This window comes from Echinops telfairi, unplaced genomic scaffold, assembly GCF_000313985.2.
Source record: "Echinops telfairi isolate 266 unplaced genomic scaffold, ASM31398v2 ScPeMD7_10;HRSCAF=50, whole genome shotgun sequence".
NCBI lineage: Eukaryota > Metazoa > Chordata > Mammalia > Afrosoricida > Tenrecidae > Echinops > Echinops telfairi.
This window is the reverse complement of record NW_022103907.1, coordinates 468,918-486,253: the sequence shown is the minus strand read 5'-3', so window position 1 is coordinate 486,253 and position 17,336 is coordinate 468,918. Positions and strand designations below refer to the sequence as shown.

The 17,336-nt window shown below is 40.0% G+C and overlaps 1 protein-coding gene across 1 annotated transcript in view; it reads right to left on the bottom strand.

The window, feature by feature from the left end:
• Positions 1 to 17,336, bottom strand: part of BABAM2 (BRISC and BRCA1 A complex member 2) — a 528,405-nt gene that overhangs the window by 363,016 nt on the left and 148,053 nt on the right. The window contains exon 5 of the mRNA XM_004711139.2: positions 4 to 35. Within this exon, the coding sequence (XP_004711196.1) occupies positions 4 to 35 (32 nt within the window). The remainder of the gene's footprint in view (positions 1 to 3; positions 36 to 17,336) is intronic.

Genomic DNA, 17,336 nt, shown 5'->3' with positions numbered 1-17,336 from the left:
CACTCGGGATCTGACGGATTCCACGAGGCGAGGTTCTGCAGGGGCCATCAATAAAAAGACCAGTCAAAAAGGGCTGTCCCTAAACACCGTGATGAAACCATCAAACACCTCCAGTGGTGGAGGGATCTGGAAGACACTATGCGGAGTGACATTAGTCAAGCACAAAACGGCAAATACTGCAAGAGTGCACTGCGTAGGAGCAAGCAGCAGACCGGGCACAAGCTCAAACGTGTAGGGCATCCAGTCTTCTGCGGGGAGACCAGCCAGCCTGGTCAAGAGCCGGAGCAGGGCCAATGAACCACACATCATCTGCTCCAGGTAAGTATAGTGTAGGTAGTGACTTGGCTGGAGGGCATCTCAAAACAGCTGGGATCAAATGATCGGGGAAATGGGGAACTGGGGGGGATGCTGTCTACTGAGTGGTTGCCATGTGGATCTGGGGTGAGGGCCTCTGGAGAGGGATGTGGCTCTGTCAGATGGATGAGGCTCACTGATGGGAGGGGCAGCACAGGAGAGGGAAGAGGGAAGAGTCACATTTGGGGGAACACAAGTGCATGTCTGTTGAGGGGAGGGAGGGAGGGAATGGAAGATGGTGGGGAAGGTGCTTTAGGGGACATTAAGTGGGGAGTGTCTTTAGTGGCATGCAGCAGATGAGCAACACTGAACTAGGGTACCCAGGGCTATCTGTGGAACCCAGGCTGGGTTCTGTGGGATATAGGAACACTGAATCTGGGAGCTTCAGGCACACAGCATGCTCCAGAGGCTGCATCGGTGAGACTTCATGTGGGAACTCCACTGGGTGAACTGGACTGTACCTCAGACACACTTGTAACCTGAGGACTTAAGTCAGAAAATACATGGTGTCTGAGGAAGCAGAAGACAGCGGTACCAAGAGCGGTGTACTGTGGGTTGGCGGACAAACAAGGTCTTGCTACGACAACACCCTATAAGCTGTTAGAAGATACGTATTATTCCAGCTCCTGTGACAGGCATTCTGTTTATTTTGCTTATGCTTACTCATATTAGGGTGCATCTCAGATGTGTGTTGCCACTGGGGGTCAACCTCTTGAAGTTGTGTTATTGGTTTTTGAAACCCAGGGGCCTTGAGCCTATAGTGAAAGCAAATGGAACAAGGGTTTGGGATGGAAAGGGATAGGGGATGGGGGAAATAAAAAGGAGATGGTGTCAAGAAGTCCAGGAAGGTAAAGTATGTTTGGAGACTGATTATGGAAGCAATTGTTCAATTCTGTTTGATGTGATTAAACTATGGAATGATATATGTATTAACTACCAATTTAAATATGCCATGTTTCCCTGAAAAGAAGACCTAATTACAGTTTTGCCTCTCGCTGAAATATAAGGCATCCCCCGAAAATAAGACCTCCCTGATAATAAGGCCCCCTGAAGCTACCGTAACTCTGGACTCTGGACCGTAGCGGTGGGTGCCACCGCACAGCTCACTGTTGGCCACAGGGCAGCCGGAGCAGACAGGAAGTGTGAGTAAATGTACCATAGATTATGAGTATATGTACCATAGATTGTTGTACATGGAAATAATGGTAGTAACAAGAAGTTCCTGATACTGTAGGATTCACAGTTTGTCTGGTTATGCTGGTTTGTGAGGACAACTACTACTGTACCGTATACAGGTAATAAATTTCCTTTTTTGCTGTTCAACAATAAATGTGTACCATATTCTTCTTCATGGAAAAATAAGATATCCCCTGAAAATAATCTTTGGAAGCAAAAATTAATATAGACAATGTCTTATTTTTGGGAAAACAGGATATATATATATATGTATTATGTAAATAACTCCCAAGTTATAGCAAATTAAAAGAAAAAGAAAAAAGCATAGTTAGATCCAGGAATGGGTTTGGGCTTGCATTAAATCCTAGCTCCAATTTAAGAACAATTAGTACTTACATCATGGTCCTGTTCACACCTCGCCCTCAGGAAGGGAACACAGAAGAGATGGGTGCTATAGCAAAACGTGCCAAAGAAGATGGTGCCCAGATAGCAGATAAAATACCATCTGGGGTCTTAAAGGCTTGTTTCCAAACAAGCAGCCATGCATGTGAGCTGTCAACTAAGTCCACATGGAAGAAGCACACCATCATCATCAGTCACTGAAGGATTGGAATCCATATAATCTGAAGTCGAGGGAGGAATCACTGTCAGAGCCTAAATTGTGAGAATACAGTGTGCAGCGATGAATGACAGTGGAAGCCCAAGAGTCCTTTGTGGAATGACATAGTAAATAAGCCTCTGGAGAACTACTCCTATCTAAAATTGAGGGTGGGAGAAAAGTGTCACTAAACGGAGTGCTTGGGAGGAGTATAGATGATCAAAGGCATAAATCTGACCTGAACAGTGAAAACTTTGTCAGTAGATCCCTCCTATGATGCAAGCTGGACCTGATCGGGTTTCCAAAATTTTTGTTTTTATTGTTTTGTGTAGTTTTTGTTCATTCACAGTACAGTGTATCTCAGAGGTGTTATGTCAATTGGGGCCACCCTCTTGAAGCTTTGTTATATGCTTTTTTGTTTGTCAGTATATGAAACCCAGGGCTGATGAACCTATAGGGATAGCAGGTAAAATAAGGGGTTTGGGGATTGGGGATACAGTGGGGTAAAAGAGAGACACTGTCAAGGAGTCCATGTAGAAGAAGAGTGGTTGGAAACTGATCGTGGTAGCAATTGTAAAATTCTACTTGACATGGTCAAAATATGGAAATGATATATTATATGTCTTAAATTCCAACTAATGAAAAAAATGAAATTGTACATGAGCTATACAATGAGTTATAGAATAAGTGGGGAGGGATATAGTGATGGTGGTGGTAGGGTAAAAAGGAATCCATGTAGAAAAGAATGTTTGGAAACTGTTGTACAATTCTACCCAACGTGATTGAAATATGGAATGATATATGTATTGAATCCTAACTAATAAAAAAATGAGTGGTCAATGCAAATCAAGTATCACGTTCATACATCCATGTAAAGGAAAGGCTTGATCAAAATCTAAGAAGAACAGACTACTCCCCATGAGGTACAAACCCAAGGTTGGAGTGAAAAGACTCTCTCGCTCCCGGGGATTTCTCCTGTCTTATAAAAATCCTCACAAAATATCCAGGAGGAATTCCATCAAGAGTAGGCAGAGACAGCCAGAGTCAAACAGGATAGTAAGAAAACAAGAAACCTAAATATCTTAGAAAACTATAAATTTAGCCTGGAAGTCTTAATTTGTTTCTTATTCTTTTATAAGTTCAGCATTATATGCTAAAGACATTCAACTCATACCCACAGACCATCTGTAACTGAAATACCAGATATAAATAAATGCTTTAGAAATACTAGCTCCCCACAGAAACACAAGCACATTGGTGATGGTTTCACCTAAAAGAGATACGAATGCCATGCTGTAGAAACACCAAGGGGCGGGGGGCTGTGGGGGCGGGAGGGATTAGATACAATTAGAAAATGCGTGGTTCAGATAAAAGAGGAAGGCAATGGCTGTGAAACCTTATGACAGAAAGCAGCTGGGAATGACGAAAGATCTGAAATGCATATAGTAGTTGTTAAGCTCACTTTCATTCATGTAACGAATAGTTATGACATTTCTATTATGTGTCAGCTACTATTCTAAGCAGTTACGAAGCAAAGCCAAGTCCCTGTTCTCAAGGAGCTTACCCATCAGCCCACCAACTCCTCAGCTGTAGGGCGGATTACAACTCCCAGTGGTAACCCTTTAGCATAGAGCTAAACTGACCCATAGAGTTTTCAAGACTAAAGCTTTGCAGGGGCAGGGTCTCTTCTCTCTCTGGTAAATTTGTGTGTCAACCTTGTAGTTAGCAACCCAATGCTTATGCCACACCACCACCAAGGCTTTAGTGGGCCAAAAATAAGTAATAAGCAAACACAGATAGTGACAAATGCAACTGAAAAAAGTAGACCATGCATCCCAGAAGCCAAGTGAAGGAAGTCTTTGGAGGACAAAGAAGTGAACAACTGTCTCAAATACTACTGATAAGACAAAGTGGAGACCTGACAACTGATCACTGGAACTAGTGAGATGCAGATCACAATAATGTCCATTAGTGCTATATTTTGATGGAACGAAACCTTAATTGCCAAGAGTTCATTCACAAAATAACACGTAGAAAAAAAATTACAGATGACAAGTCAAACTTGAGCCAAAGGGGACTGTAGTATATATGGTAAGTTTTCTTCGGATGTTTGTACCTGATAGGAAAGTGTCTGTAGAGAAGGGGTGAAGCTGATGATGTAACGGCTTTGCCGTGTAAGTATAATAGAGGAAAAGAAGGGCCTGGCATCTGAGAGGGTTTGCCAAAGGAAGGTTGTAATTATGGATCATGGCACCAAAGTCAAGTGGAAAGTGAAAGAAGGTGATAAGGGCAATTAGGGGTACTAAAAGGTGGTGGAATCAATACATGGCAGGTCCAAGTGAGATATACTACAAAGAATGAGTTGGAAAGGCAATAGGTGCAGGCAGAGAATGGAATGTTAGGAACTGAGATGATGAGATGATTTGCACAGTGTACTCACAAGGTCTGGTGCACCACAGTGTGTATGTGGCTGAGGAAGAATGAAGGACAAGGACACTAATGGACAGGAAATCAGGGACTGAGAGGCCAGAGGATTAGGAGGATCATTTATAGTGATATTCAAATCACTTAGAATCATGACAAGAGTGATACTGAGAGTGATACAATATTGAGTATTACAAAGTACAAGAGTAATACAATAGGCCATATGCTAAAATCTTCAAGTATAAGGGCAATGATTGAGGAATCTCTAGATAATAGCAACAAAACGAGAATAGGAGGTTCTATAGACTGATGGAATGAGTGTAGAAGCTGGGGGAGGAGGTTAAAGTTGTTCAATTTCTGCATCAATAGCTTCAGGGGTTGGTGCATGAATCTGATAGTCATTTCATTGATTGGGTTTCCTTGTAGATGGATAGATAGTATCCTATCACAGATACCACTGTGAGGCTCTGATACTGAGAGCTATGTCACTGGCATTTCAAATACCCAGAGGAAGAACAGATTATGAAGAAGCAATGTGATTGCCTACTTCTGAGGAATTAGTCAATGAGCACCTCATGAACTGCAGCCGAGCAGTCAGACTGAGTGGAGAATATGAGTCCCTCCGAAGAGAAGGCACGGAAAAACCTGACTGAGGAATTAGAGTCAACCATAATGATGTAGCTGGAATAAAGTCTTCAGGACCTTCACTTGATGGGGCATGACTGAAACCGAGAAGAAACAACTGCAAACATCTATTAACAACTGGAACTGGGAATATATGTGAATATGAATAAAAGAAAATTGGAAGTTATCTAAAATAAAATGGACTATATGAAGATTGATACCCTATGCATTAGTAAGCCGAAATAGATTGATATTGGCCACTGTGAATCAGAAAGTCCTATGGTTTACTATGCCGGGAATGACATATTCAAGAGGACCGATGATCCATAGTGCTGCATTCATCATCGAAAAGAACATTTCAAGTTCTAGCTTGTTGTACAGTGCTGCCTGTGATACAGTAATATCTATCCACAATAAGGAAATAAAGTCAATACAGCTATTCAAATTTATGCACAAATCAGTAAAGCTAATGATGCAGAACCTGAATTCTAACCAATGTCTTCAGTCTCAAATTGATCAAACATGCTATAAAGATGCGTTGGTAATTGCTGGTGATTAGAATGCAAAGTTTGAAACCAAGAGGGAGTAACAGTGGTTGGGAAATATGGCTTTGGTGATAGAAACAAAGCAGAAGTTGTTTGAAAGAATTTTTGCAAGGTCAATGACTTCTTGATTGAAAATACCTTTTTTTCAGCAACACAAATCGTGCTGCACAAACCTAGCCTACTCTCCCTTCCATAAAGGTATAGTCAAGCTGCATTAAAAAAAAAAAAACACAGACAAAATGGCACTCCCAATTATACCCTTAGTGTTTGAGTTCATGTATATTTAATGCTTTGGGATTTTATTCTTGACAAGACTCTCAACTATTAAAAACGAAATAGTGCAAACAGAAAAGAAGACATCATAGCTGTATTTTTCAACATAACAAATTGTAATGTACTTATAGAAACAAATACTGGTAAGGTGAAAAATTAGACAATGTAGCTTTGTGTTGCTTCAGTTAGATTTACTTCCAAATCTGTTAATTCTGTTCACCCTTCTAAGCAGGGCCTATGCAATCTGAGATTGTTGCCATGGTGTTTGAAGAAGTTAATTACAATCGTTTAAAATTCAAAAGATTGTGGGTAAGCCAATTAGAAGAAATGTGAATCTCTGACATTCAAATGAATAGCTAAGGAGCCAACCAATATAAAGTGGTTGCTGGAATTAATATAGATCAGTAAAGGTCTTCTGAGAATGAGGTAGGGATTATGTCTGACAAGCAAATCAAAGGCTCTCCAGCAAAATGAGATGGCGGATGACCTGTGTTCTGTGACCACTGAAGGGTCCAAGAGTAGACTGAAGAGAAAGCACTCTAGACTCCCTAAAACCTGCTTCTCTCTTTCTTACTTACTCTAGTTTTTTGATCTTTTGGCTTTTTGTTTTGTTTTGTTTTGCTTTTGTTGACGTTTTATTTATGATGTCATTTGATTTTTTTTTTCAAAAAGGATCATGTCTAATATACCTCTAAGAGGTATCATATTAATAACTGTTCCATCATCTTCCTCATGCATATTCACACTCCTGGATATTGCTTCAGGGAAATCTTAGGTTCCCCCAGCCTGTTTGTGATCATCTTCATCATGAGAATGAAGCCTGGCTAAGAGGAATCCAGCATCTTAAGATGGTCTGAGATTCTGAAGACCATTAAGATGTCCTGAAGAAAAGCATTTCCTCCAGTTTTTAAGGTCTTGGTCTCAAATCATCAACTTTGTCTACAAATATGCCATTTGCGCTTGGATTGAAATGGATTTATCTTCTCAAAACTAAGCCTATCTTGACAACATTGTGCAAAGTGGTGTGGGCTTTCGTGATTTGCTTTTTAAAAAAAAAAAAAATCTAGTCGGTTTGGAGCCAGTCATGGAAAGTTCTGACTGAGGTTCTGCACCTGCTTTACCAAGCGCTCTCCAAGGTTCTGACTTGACTCTGAACCAATAGGCAACTTTCCTGAATTTGGTGAGTGAGTGAGTGGTGAGTGACTCACTCAGCTGCCTCCTCACTTCTGCTTCATTGCCATCGTGTCCACTCTGACTCAGCAAGTTGACTCCAACTCACAGCCACCCTAGAGGACAGGGTAGAACCGCCCCTGTGAGTTTCCGAGACTGTAACTCTTTATGGGAGTAAAAAGCCTCATCTGTCTCCCACAGGGCAACTGGTAGTGTTAGAACTGCTGACACTTTGAGGTTAGCAGCCCAACACATAACCACTCTGCCACCAGGGATGGATGGATGGATGATGGATGGATGGATGATAGACAGACAGATAGATGGAACAAGGAAGAGAAGGAATCTCAAACCAAATTTCTTGGCCCAGTCTTCATTGTTTATTAAGAGGATGAAAATAAGCAGATTCTTATCTCTCTTGGCAAATCCCTCTTATGGAACAGAACTGAAAAGTATGAAGAATACCATCTGAAGAAAACAATTCTATATTAGCCTTTATTCTCCTTTAAATGTGTACCTGGTTAGAGAACAGAAACAGTATCTCTTCCACAATATGTATAAAAAAGGCTAGAATCAGTAAAATTACTGAACAATAATCCTTTAGAAAATACTAGACTGAATAATAACAAAATCCAGTCTATTTCTTCTGCAAGATATTATCTTTACCCATACAACTTCAAGGTGATATCTTTAGATACAAAAGTGAATCTCTTTGAGGCCAAAATACTCAAGTATTTAGCTATTGTTTCTCAGAAAAGTATTAATAAGTATTAAGTTCACTTTTGTGTAACATGCCAAATGTAGACCTAAATTCAATTAGTGATTCCGAAACATAACAAGTCTTTTTGTGGGTCCAGACTAGCTGTGGCCTAAAATGGATGTTGCTATTTACCCGAGTCACTGATAGCACCACCTCAATCAAAGCTACTCAGATCCTGAGAATAACAGATCACATTGCAAGGGCAGAAAAGAATTTAGCAAATGTGATTTCTAATTTAATTCAGATTGTTTTTCCTGTGGATGTATTTAAATTTTCCAGGTTGCTCAAATCTCATCCAGGGATATGATTTTAAAGGAGACAGCTTGTTACTGTTTTTCCTGGCTGTACTACAAGAAACAACAGTGTAAGCTTATTTTAAGTTAATATGTGCTTCTGTGTTTCTTTACAAGAAATTAACTGCAATCATTTACTTAAAGCAAACACTTTGTTAGGGCTTCCATTTTCACTAGAAAATGTCTTTAAGAGTCTCTCAAACATCAAGTTAAGAATTCTAATTTCTGCCCCCTGGATCTCAAACACAGAGCCAATTTATTTAAACCAGGGTGAAAGATCATTCAAGTCGATGGTCCTTTGCTGACATGAAAAGTTTAAAGCCTTGAGGTGAAACACTAAGGGCATGCAACAGAGCAACAAGGGGAGCAAAGCAATAAAGTCCCCAGGAAATACCAAAAATAGGTTTTGGAGCCAGAGCGAGGCACCCCATCAGACTCTACTGGAAAACACTCCTGAAGGTCAACAACAGACCTGGAATTATTTATAAGCTTTTTCCCTTTCTGTCATTTGTTTTTGTTTTTGTTGTTGTTGTTTGGGGATTTTTGTTTTGTCTTCCTTTGTTGTTTTGTCTGGCTTTGTCTTGCTTTTTGCGCTTATTATTGTCTCTGCATGTCTAGATAAGATAGGCGGAATAAGCAATCCCGATGAGAAAACAATGGACTGACGGTTCCCAAAGGACTCGGGAGAGGGGGAGGCAAGAGAAAGGAAGGGGGGTGTCAACCAACCCAGGGACAAGGGAACAACAAGTGATCTAAAATCGATGGAAAGAAGGGTGTAGGATGCCTGCTGGGGCTTAATCAAAGGCAATGTAACCGAGAGGAATTACTGAAACCCAAATGAAGGAAGAACATGATAGTGGGACAAGAGGAAAGTAAAAGGAAATAATGGAAAGAACAAGGAGACAAAGGACATTTATAGAAGTCTAAATACATGCATGTACATATGTAAATATATTTATATATAACGATAGGGAAATCGATCTATGTACTTATGTTTATATGTTAAGTATTAAGGTAGTAGATGGACATTGGGCCTCTAGCCCTCAATGCAAGAACACTTTGTTCTAATAATCCAGCATTCTGTGATGCTCACCTTCCCAACATGATCGCTGAAGACAAAATGGGTGCATAAGCAAATGTGGTGAAGAAAGCTAATGGTGCTGGCTATCAAAAGATACAGTATCTGGGATCTTAAAGGCTTGAAGATAAACAAGTGGCCATCTAGCTGAGAAGCAACAAAGCCCACATGGAAGAAGCACACCAGCCTGTGTGATCATCAGATACTGATGGGATCAGGTATCAGGCATCAAAGACCCAGAACAAAACATCACATCAATGTGAATGAAGGGGAGTGCAGAGTGGAGACCAAAAGTAATATTCTTTTAAGAAACCTCCCCTCCTCATTCTCAAGCATAAGTTTTTAGAAGGAAATTCTACTTCAAGCTTCAGCTCGAAGTCCAAATTGCCAAACCTCACCAACCTGTCCTATGTCCCAAGCCTCTTTGACCACAATTGGGAATAACCCAATGAAACCATTGAGATAAAAGTTGAGGTTTAAAAAAAAATTTTTTTTTTAAGTTGAGGTTTCTGAGAAATACAATCTTTCTTTTTCACATGAGCTGGAGTAACAATTTTGTATTCACAAGGAAGGTAATTAAGCTGCTAGGTGGCTACTATATGGAGATTAACAAAATCAACACAGTTACAGGGAGAGCAGAGAAACACAGGAATGGAAACAAACTAGGCCCTTCAATCGCATTCTTTCAGTCACTGTTCAAGTCTTGTTCAAAGCCAATCTTTAGACTTTTAAGTTTTGTAAAGCATATGAACTTACTTTATTATTTACACCAGTATGAAACTGGCTGTCATGTGAAACAAAAATAAGAAAATAAAGTACATCAAATACTAGATCATCATTTCCCCTCCTTTGAGAAATAGCAGAGAGGGAGAGATGCACAAACATATAGTACGTAATACAACTATTCAAGAGCACTTTAATGTGGGCCCTTATGTTTTCAGACATAGATCACAAAAGAATAGTATTTCTTTTGTATTTCATTTACCTGCAGAAAAATCTACATAGAGGATAATCTATTTTGACTAGTCCAACAATGACTTCAATCATAAAAGAAAAAGTAAACAAAAAGGAAGAAAGGACAGAAAGATGGAAGATGCTGCTCTTGTGCTTTACAATGTCATCAATAACCTTAAGTTAACATATATCTGAGATAGATAACCGCAGATGTTCCTCATCCCAGAGCTTTTCCAACATCACAATATTTCATCTGGCAGGTAATAAAGGAGAAAAGTGAAGAACCGCTCCTGCTCAGAGAAGGACACTTTGGTTAGTGACACGAGTCTGGGGGTTGTATACAACAAGCAGCACCCCTCTTCACTAACTGCAGGGCCCTTTCACCAGAGCTGTTTTCACCTTTTCTCCACCGGGCTGGAACACGTTCAGCATGAGTCGGTGGTGGTGCCTTATGAATGTTGGCTGGAAACGTGTGCCTCTGACTAGCAGCCCTGTGTATCTTTTGCTCACATTCTCTTTGCCAAAACTGAAAAACTGACCCTAAAGAAGTAGTCACAGTGGCCACCTGTCAACAATTTATCGATTTCGTGGTGCATCGATATTACTCAGACTTATCATTTTCTGCTTCCTTAATCTCACCATCCGCTGTAGCCCTCCTTCCCAGTTCTGTTGAAACTGTGAAGCCCCCCAGAGCCACAGAACAAAACAGTATGTGTTTCCAATGGTATCATCCAAATGGCTCACTCCTGTTCTCAGTTAGGGTAACTAATGGTGAAGACAGACATTTCAATGAAGCTGCTCAAAAACCTCCTCAGAGCCTCTCCTTTCCATGCTACCAGTTTCCATTGCCATCAACTCACAGTCCTCAAACAGCACGGAGCGCTTGTAGCACCAAACACCACTTTTAAAAAGAACCCTTAATAAAATGTTGTCAATGCACAATCTTCATTGACCAAGGGGACTTAACACCTTCCAATAAGTCTGTGAAGCTTTTTCTACCTACAACTGCAGGTGCTATCCAGGCGCTGCTCTCTGGAGCACTGACTCAGGAGGTCTGGAGTAAGAACTACTCGCTAGCCCTACAGAATCTACAGTCATCTTCAGACACTAAGGCAGATAACCAGGATTTTATAAATTGATGATCTTCCAGTTCTGAGGAATTTTCTCAATATGATGAGAGGCCCAACTATTTTCACAGAATTTCATTGGGTCCTCACATCAGATCCATTGGCAAAATGAAAGCTATCGGCTGAATCGGCTGGAGTTTTCTAATGGAGCTGCCCCACACACTTCCCGGAAAGCAACAAAAAGCGCACTAAATCTTTGACCTTCTTGTAACAGTGATTAATACCTGGCATCTGAGGCTGCCCAGACCCAGAGAAATGCATCCTCAGTGATGGAGAGCAACCTTATTTCTGCTAATTCCTGTTTCTCTAGTCGTAGTAGAGTTAATTGAACTTGACCCTTCCCTCACTTAGCTCTGTAGCGCCTTTCAGACTCAGTCATCCAAACTGAATGTCACCCACTCCCCAGGATAAAAGCATCAAAGAGGTTGCTAAATGGTGTGATCATTCTTAAATTGCACATATCTCCTTGCACTTGGTTTTAAACCATCACCTCAAATGTTTGTATGATCATTCCATTAATCTTAAAGAATTAAGGAGGGTTATAAATTGGTGGCCTTGGCCTACAGCCATGCTTTCTGTGGCCCATACAAATTTTATTTCGAAAATATTTAGACAAAGCATACATATTTCAGCAGGTCACAATTCCCACCAATTACAACTAGTTTATACAACAGTTGTATTACAACCTCCTTTTTTTAAAAACTTATTTGCATGCTTTGATTGGCTCCTTTATATGCATCTGTGTTTGCCAGCCCTAGAGTAAAATTTTAATCCTAAAAATATTTCCTAAAAACTGTTTAGTTCATTCCAGGTTCCTCCAGTTATGGTAAATGCATCACACATTTATTGGTGTCACATAAGCAAAATGCAGTAGAAAGAATGATCAGAGTTCCTCGGGTGTTGAACATTAAGAAAGAAAGCTCTCTTATTGATGTGCCCACTAATGTTCATGATATAGAACCTTCTCCAGCCCGGTGGCACAATAGGTAAGCACTAGGCTGCTAATTGAAAGGTTGGCAGGTGTCACCCACCTAGCAGCTCTAGACCCTGGTGGTCAGCCTCCATCACCTTGGCTCCCATTCATAAAGACCCTATGCACAACAGAAGGAAGCACAAATACTGTTATGCTTGAGTCCACATTTGTAGCCACCGTGTCAATCGAAATGACACCATAGCTGCTACGACAAATTCTACTAGAGTACAAACTCTCAAGGAAGACAGTATTTTATTTAACTCTGTGTGAGCACTGCGCTGGCTATTATGAGCATTCAGTGTGGCACTCAAATTATTTAAGCAAATAAACCAGATTAACTACATCCAAGAATCTAAATACAATTCCAGAGTTAGTAAAGACCTTGAGTAGTAGGAGCCGGGTTAAGATACGGTCACAAACAAAAACAGACCCCAAACACTGGACAGCAATTCTGAAACTACAGCTGACATGTGACTAATTATACACTCATCAATCATTAAGAGTTTGAACAGTTTGAAAAATACTATCCTAAGAACATTATAAGGTATCATTTCTTTCCAAAACGTTCTTTGGTAATCAGTAAAACCTACAGTCTAGCACAGTGAAAATCAGAATAAAAAAACATAAGTGAAAAGAAAAGGTCTAGGGGGCACAAAATAGCGCATTTAGATCCGTTCCCAATTCAAAAAACCTACATGAGATGTTGATCTTCCTGTTTTTCATAAACCTTATAATTGTGCTTCCAGAAAACTACCAAGCATCTGCCTCTTGGAGCTCTCACAAGGAAACACAGAGTACGGTCTGCCAGGATCGCTATCTTCTCCAGCCAAAATCATTATGCCTAGGAGCCAATTTCCTCTTAGTAAATTCCTATTAAATTCCTTTAATTTGCAGTTTCCATAGTACTAGTAATGGCTGCACATGTCACAAGTCGACATGTATGAATATATGTTTAATAATATATAGTACAATTCTAACAGTAACATGTACATATATGCACAGAGGTAAACATGTATCTCTGTATGCAGCTAAACATATATGAGGGGGCTTCAAAAAGTTCAGGGGAAAATGCTATTATCCTATAAGTTTCTTTGTGTGTCTATGTGAGTTTTTTGGGTATTTTAAAAATCATTTTATTGGGGCTCTTACAGCTCTTATAGCATTCCATACATCAATTGTATCAAGTATAATTGTACATATGTTGCCATCATCATTTTCTAAACACTTACTTTCTATTTGAGCCCTCGGTATCAGCTCCTCTACCCCCACCTCCACCCCTACCCCCTAGTGACCCTTTGATAAATTATAAATCATTATTGTTTTCATGTCTTACACTGACCACTGTCTCCCTTTACCCACGTTTCTGTTGTTCATCCCCCTGGAAGAGGGGGGGTGCCTAGATCAATTCAATCAGTTCCCCCTTCCTCCCCTTCTCCCCTACCTTCCCTCTACCTTTCTGGTACAGCTACTCCCATTTCTGTTCCTAGGGGGGTTTATCTGACCTGGACTTTGTGTGTCATGAGCTCTTATGGTAACCAGTGCATATGCTCCAGTCTAGCCAGAATTGAAAGGTAAGGCTGGGGTCATAGTAGTGGGGGGTGAGGAAGCCTCAAAGAGCTATAGGAATATTGTGTGTTTCATTGGTGCTATACTGCAGTCTGGGTTGACTCATCCCTTCCTTGTGACCCTTCTGTGAGGGGATGTCTGAGCTTTCTTCATCCTGCTCTTATTCTGGTAATTAACATTATTTGGGAACTCCTCATTGACCAACTCTTCTTCAGTTCATTATAATGATAATCAAGGATATTAACAATTCTGATGCTATAAACCAGGGGTGTCAAATTGGCAGCCCACAGGCAGCATTCAGACCCAGAGGCACTTTTTTGTGGCCCGCGATTCTCTGAAATAAAATGAAAATAGAAAAAAAATGTTATGAAGAAAATGGCGCTTAGGGGAGATCGAGGCAATACCGTACACACAATTCCCCCGTTAACCCTTTAACTACTGCAGACGAGTATACACGTGGCCCAGTGCCTTTCCTGGGGGCCTGTGGACGTGTATAAATGCGCTGACTCGGTTCTGGCGACGTTTGGAAGCAATGTGACTGCCACTCTCAGTGTCACATAGTGTAAACAGATCCCAACAGCGAAAAGGTTAAAAAGAACTAACACCCTGCTATTGTTCTGCTGTGCTGTTATGAATCATACCTAGCGGCAGCGCTAGTTAACATTTTTAGAGGGAAGCCATTACGATTGTGCATCACATTTGTCAGCTGTCCAACATTATTCTGCATTTTTCATGTTACTTTGTTCTATTTTCCAGTCACAACATAAGAGGTTGGTGAAAACTAGTAGGAGGAAAGCGCTGGCAAGTTTTGGGTAAAAAAGAATAATTTTAGTTTTGTAAATATATTAAATAAAATAAATGTTTAAATAAAGCAAGTATATAGTGTTTTAATTATCCTATCCATATTCCTGAATCCTCACTTCAAAATATAAATTTAACCAAATTTGTAAATGTGATGTGGCCCGCGTGAATCTTGCCTGTTCCACCTAATGGTCTGTGTTTTAATTGAGTTTGACACTCCTCCTATAAACAGTCCCTTGAAAGCATCTGAATCATCAAAAGAAAGATCCAATTATGTCCTGCTTCCAGGGTAGAGTATTTTTTAAAAATTCAATTATTTTAAAACAATTGGTGTAGTTTATACAGTAAATTTTTATGAGCCTGAATATTTGATTAGCCAGAATACCTTATTTCCCAGTTATTCTTAATAAAGTAGAATTTCTGTAACTGCTATGGATGACTCTTAACTTTGATATGTTCATATTATACATTTGAACATAATTTACAGATAACTGCATTACATTATTCAACCATGAAATATAATTCTTCACTCCTTCAAATGCCCAACTGTTGACTCTCTAGTTACTGTTTAAAATAAACTATAATTAAGATAATTCATATTTCCTCATGAATCAAGGTCATTATGATAAGAACCTATTATATAGTTGCTTTTGAACAACAGTGATATTATTCCTGTGGCAGGTTTTTCACACGATATAGAACCATATGGGGGGTGGGGGAGTAAAAGGGGGAGGAGAAGGTTTATTTTTGGTTTTTGAACCAAAACAGACCTAAATTTATAAAATGTGGGTGTAGCAGAGCAATAATAGGAAAAGGAGAAACTGCAGGTCCGTGTCATGCTAGAAATGCAATCTCTTGGAAAACAAGGACAGTCTGCGTGTTGCAATCGTAACCAACTCGTTGGACCTGTAGAAACCCTTGGGTCACACTCTGGCAGCTGACTATATGTCTTTGTTTCTTTTTCAAATGGAAATAGTGGGTTTTTTCTATATTCATTGTGAATTAGGTGAAGACTTATTGTGCAGATCAGCAATTTTTCATTGAACAATTCATACGCATTGTGTTTCATGTATTCCACTGGAATCCCTCGTGTTCCATCACTTATCTACTTCTTCCTGTGTCCCTGTTTCCACCCTTCCTCCTTTTCCTACCCTCCAAACGTTGTCTTTAAGTAAATGCTGTCCTTTAGATCTTAAACAGCTGACTACTCTAGGAACTAGACATGAAGGATAACTAGGCCATTGTGTTGGGGGTCCCAGCAATCCTGGTCTCAGTAATGATTTCGAATTCTGTTCTACATTTTTCTCCCACTCCACCTAGGGCCTTCTAATCTGATCATTTTCAGAGAGGTTGGTAGTGGCAGCAGGGCATTGGCTTATTTTTCTGGTCTCAGGATTATGGAAGACCCAGTAGCTACTCACCAAGGTATGACTCAGAGCATTGTCTTGGTAAATTAAGTTAAGCCATTTGACCTTGCTGTCCCCTGAAACTATAGTCCTGTTCCCCCAGGCCCAGAAAGTCATTCCCTTCAGGGCTTTGGTGACATCTAAGAATTTTTCATAACTCTGCCCCTTGTATGCTCCACCACAATACATGGATACATTTTAGGCAAAGGTAAATACACATATAGATATACCAGACTTATACATATATTATGGGTATATTTCCATATTCCCTCCCACACCTGTACAGACTCTATGCTTATTCAAGTATCTACTTGCTGTGCACTCCTACACAAGTAGAACTGCACCTCCTTGAATGGTTGGCTCTCCACAGTACTGATAATAATCAAACCAACTCATCAGGCTCCTGGAGGGTTTGCTATGCTTTTCCTAAGTCTTCAACTCCAGAGCTTCAAGCAATGATTTGTCCAGAGTTCTAGTTATTATTCTAGTAAACCCAAAATTTTCAATTTCAGGACTATTCAGATTTTGTTGCATTCACCATGACTGAAACAGATCAAACTAGTTTGAAGCCCTGGCATGAAAATGCCATAACTCTAAGACATAATGCAATTGAGAGGAACTGCAGAGAAAGGAAGGAACATGTTGAACTGTGCCATGGAAACACAATTCAGCAAAATCTAGAATGCACAAATTGTAAAGGGAAAATAGTCCTATTTCAACCATAAATTACAAAGGTTGAAATAATGAAGATGATCAAGAAATTAAGAAATATTTAGAAAACATAATAACTAATAAAAGAGTTTCAAAGGCTGAAAATCAGTAAGACAGCAAAAAGCAGCTAGTGGTTTTGAACCCCTGACTTTGTGGTTAGCAGCTCAAGGTGTAACCACTATGCCTCCAGGGCTCCCATTATAGATTGGAAAACATGAATAGGAAACATAGACTTTGGGGACAGGGCGTGGTGCCCCAACAGGCTGGACTGGAAAACTCGTACACAACTCTTTAACCATACGTAATGTTTAAATGAAGACTAACAAAATCATGTTTACACCTAACAGAATAAAACTAAAAGATAGACAACCGAATATACACCAGCCCCATTTAAATATTATATTCTGGGAGGTGGGTGTGGGAGAACTGGTAGGGCAGGATCAAGGGGAACGTAACAAAGAGGAAGTGCTGAAATCCTGGTGGGGACTGAGCATGATAGTGGGACA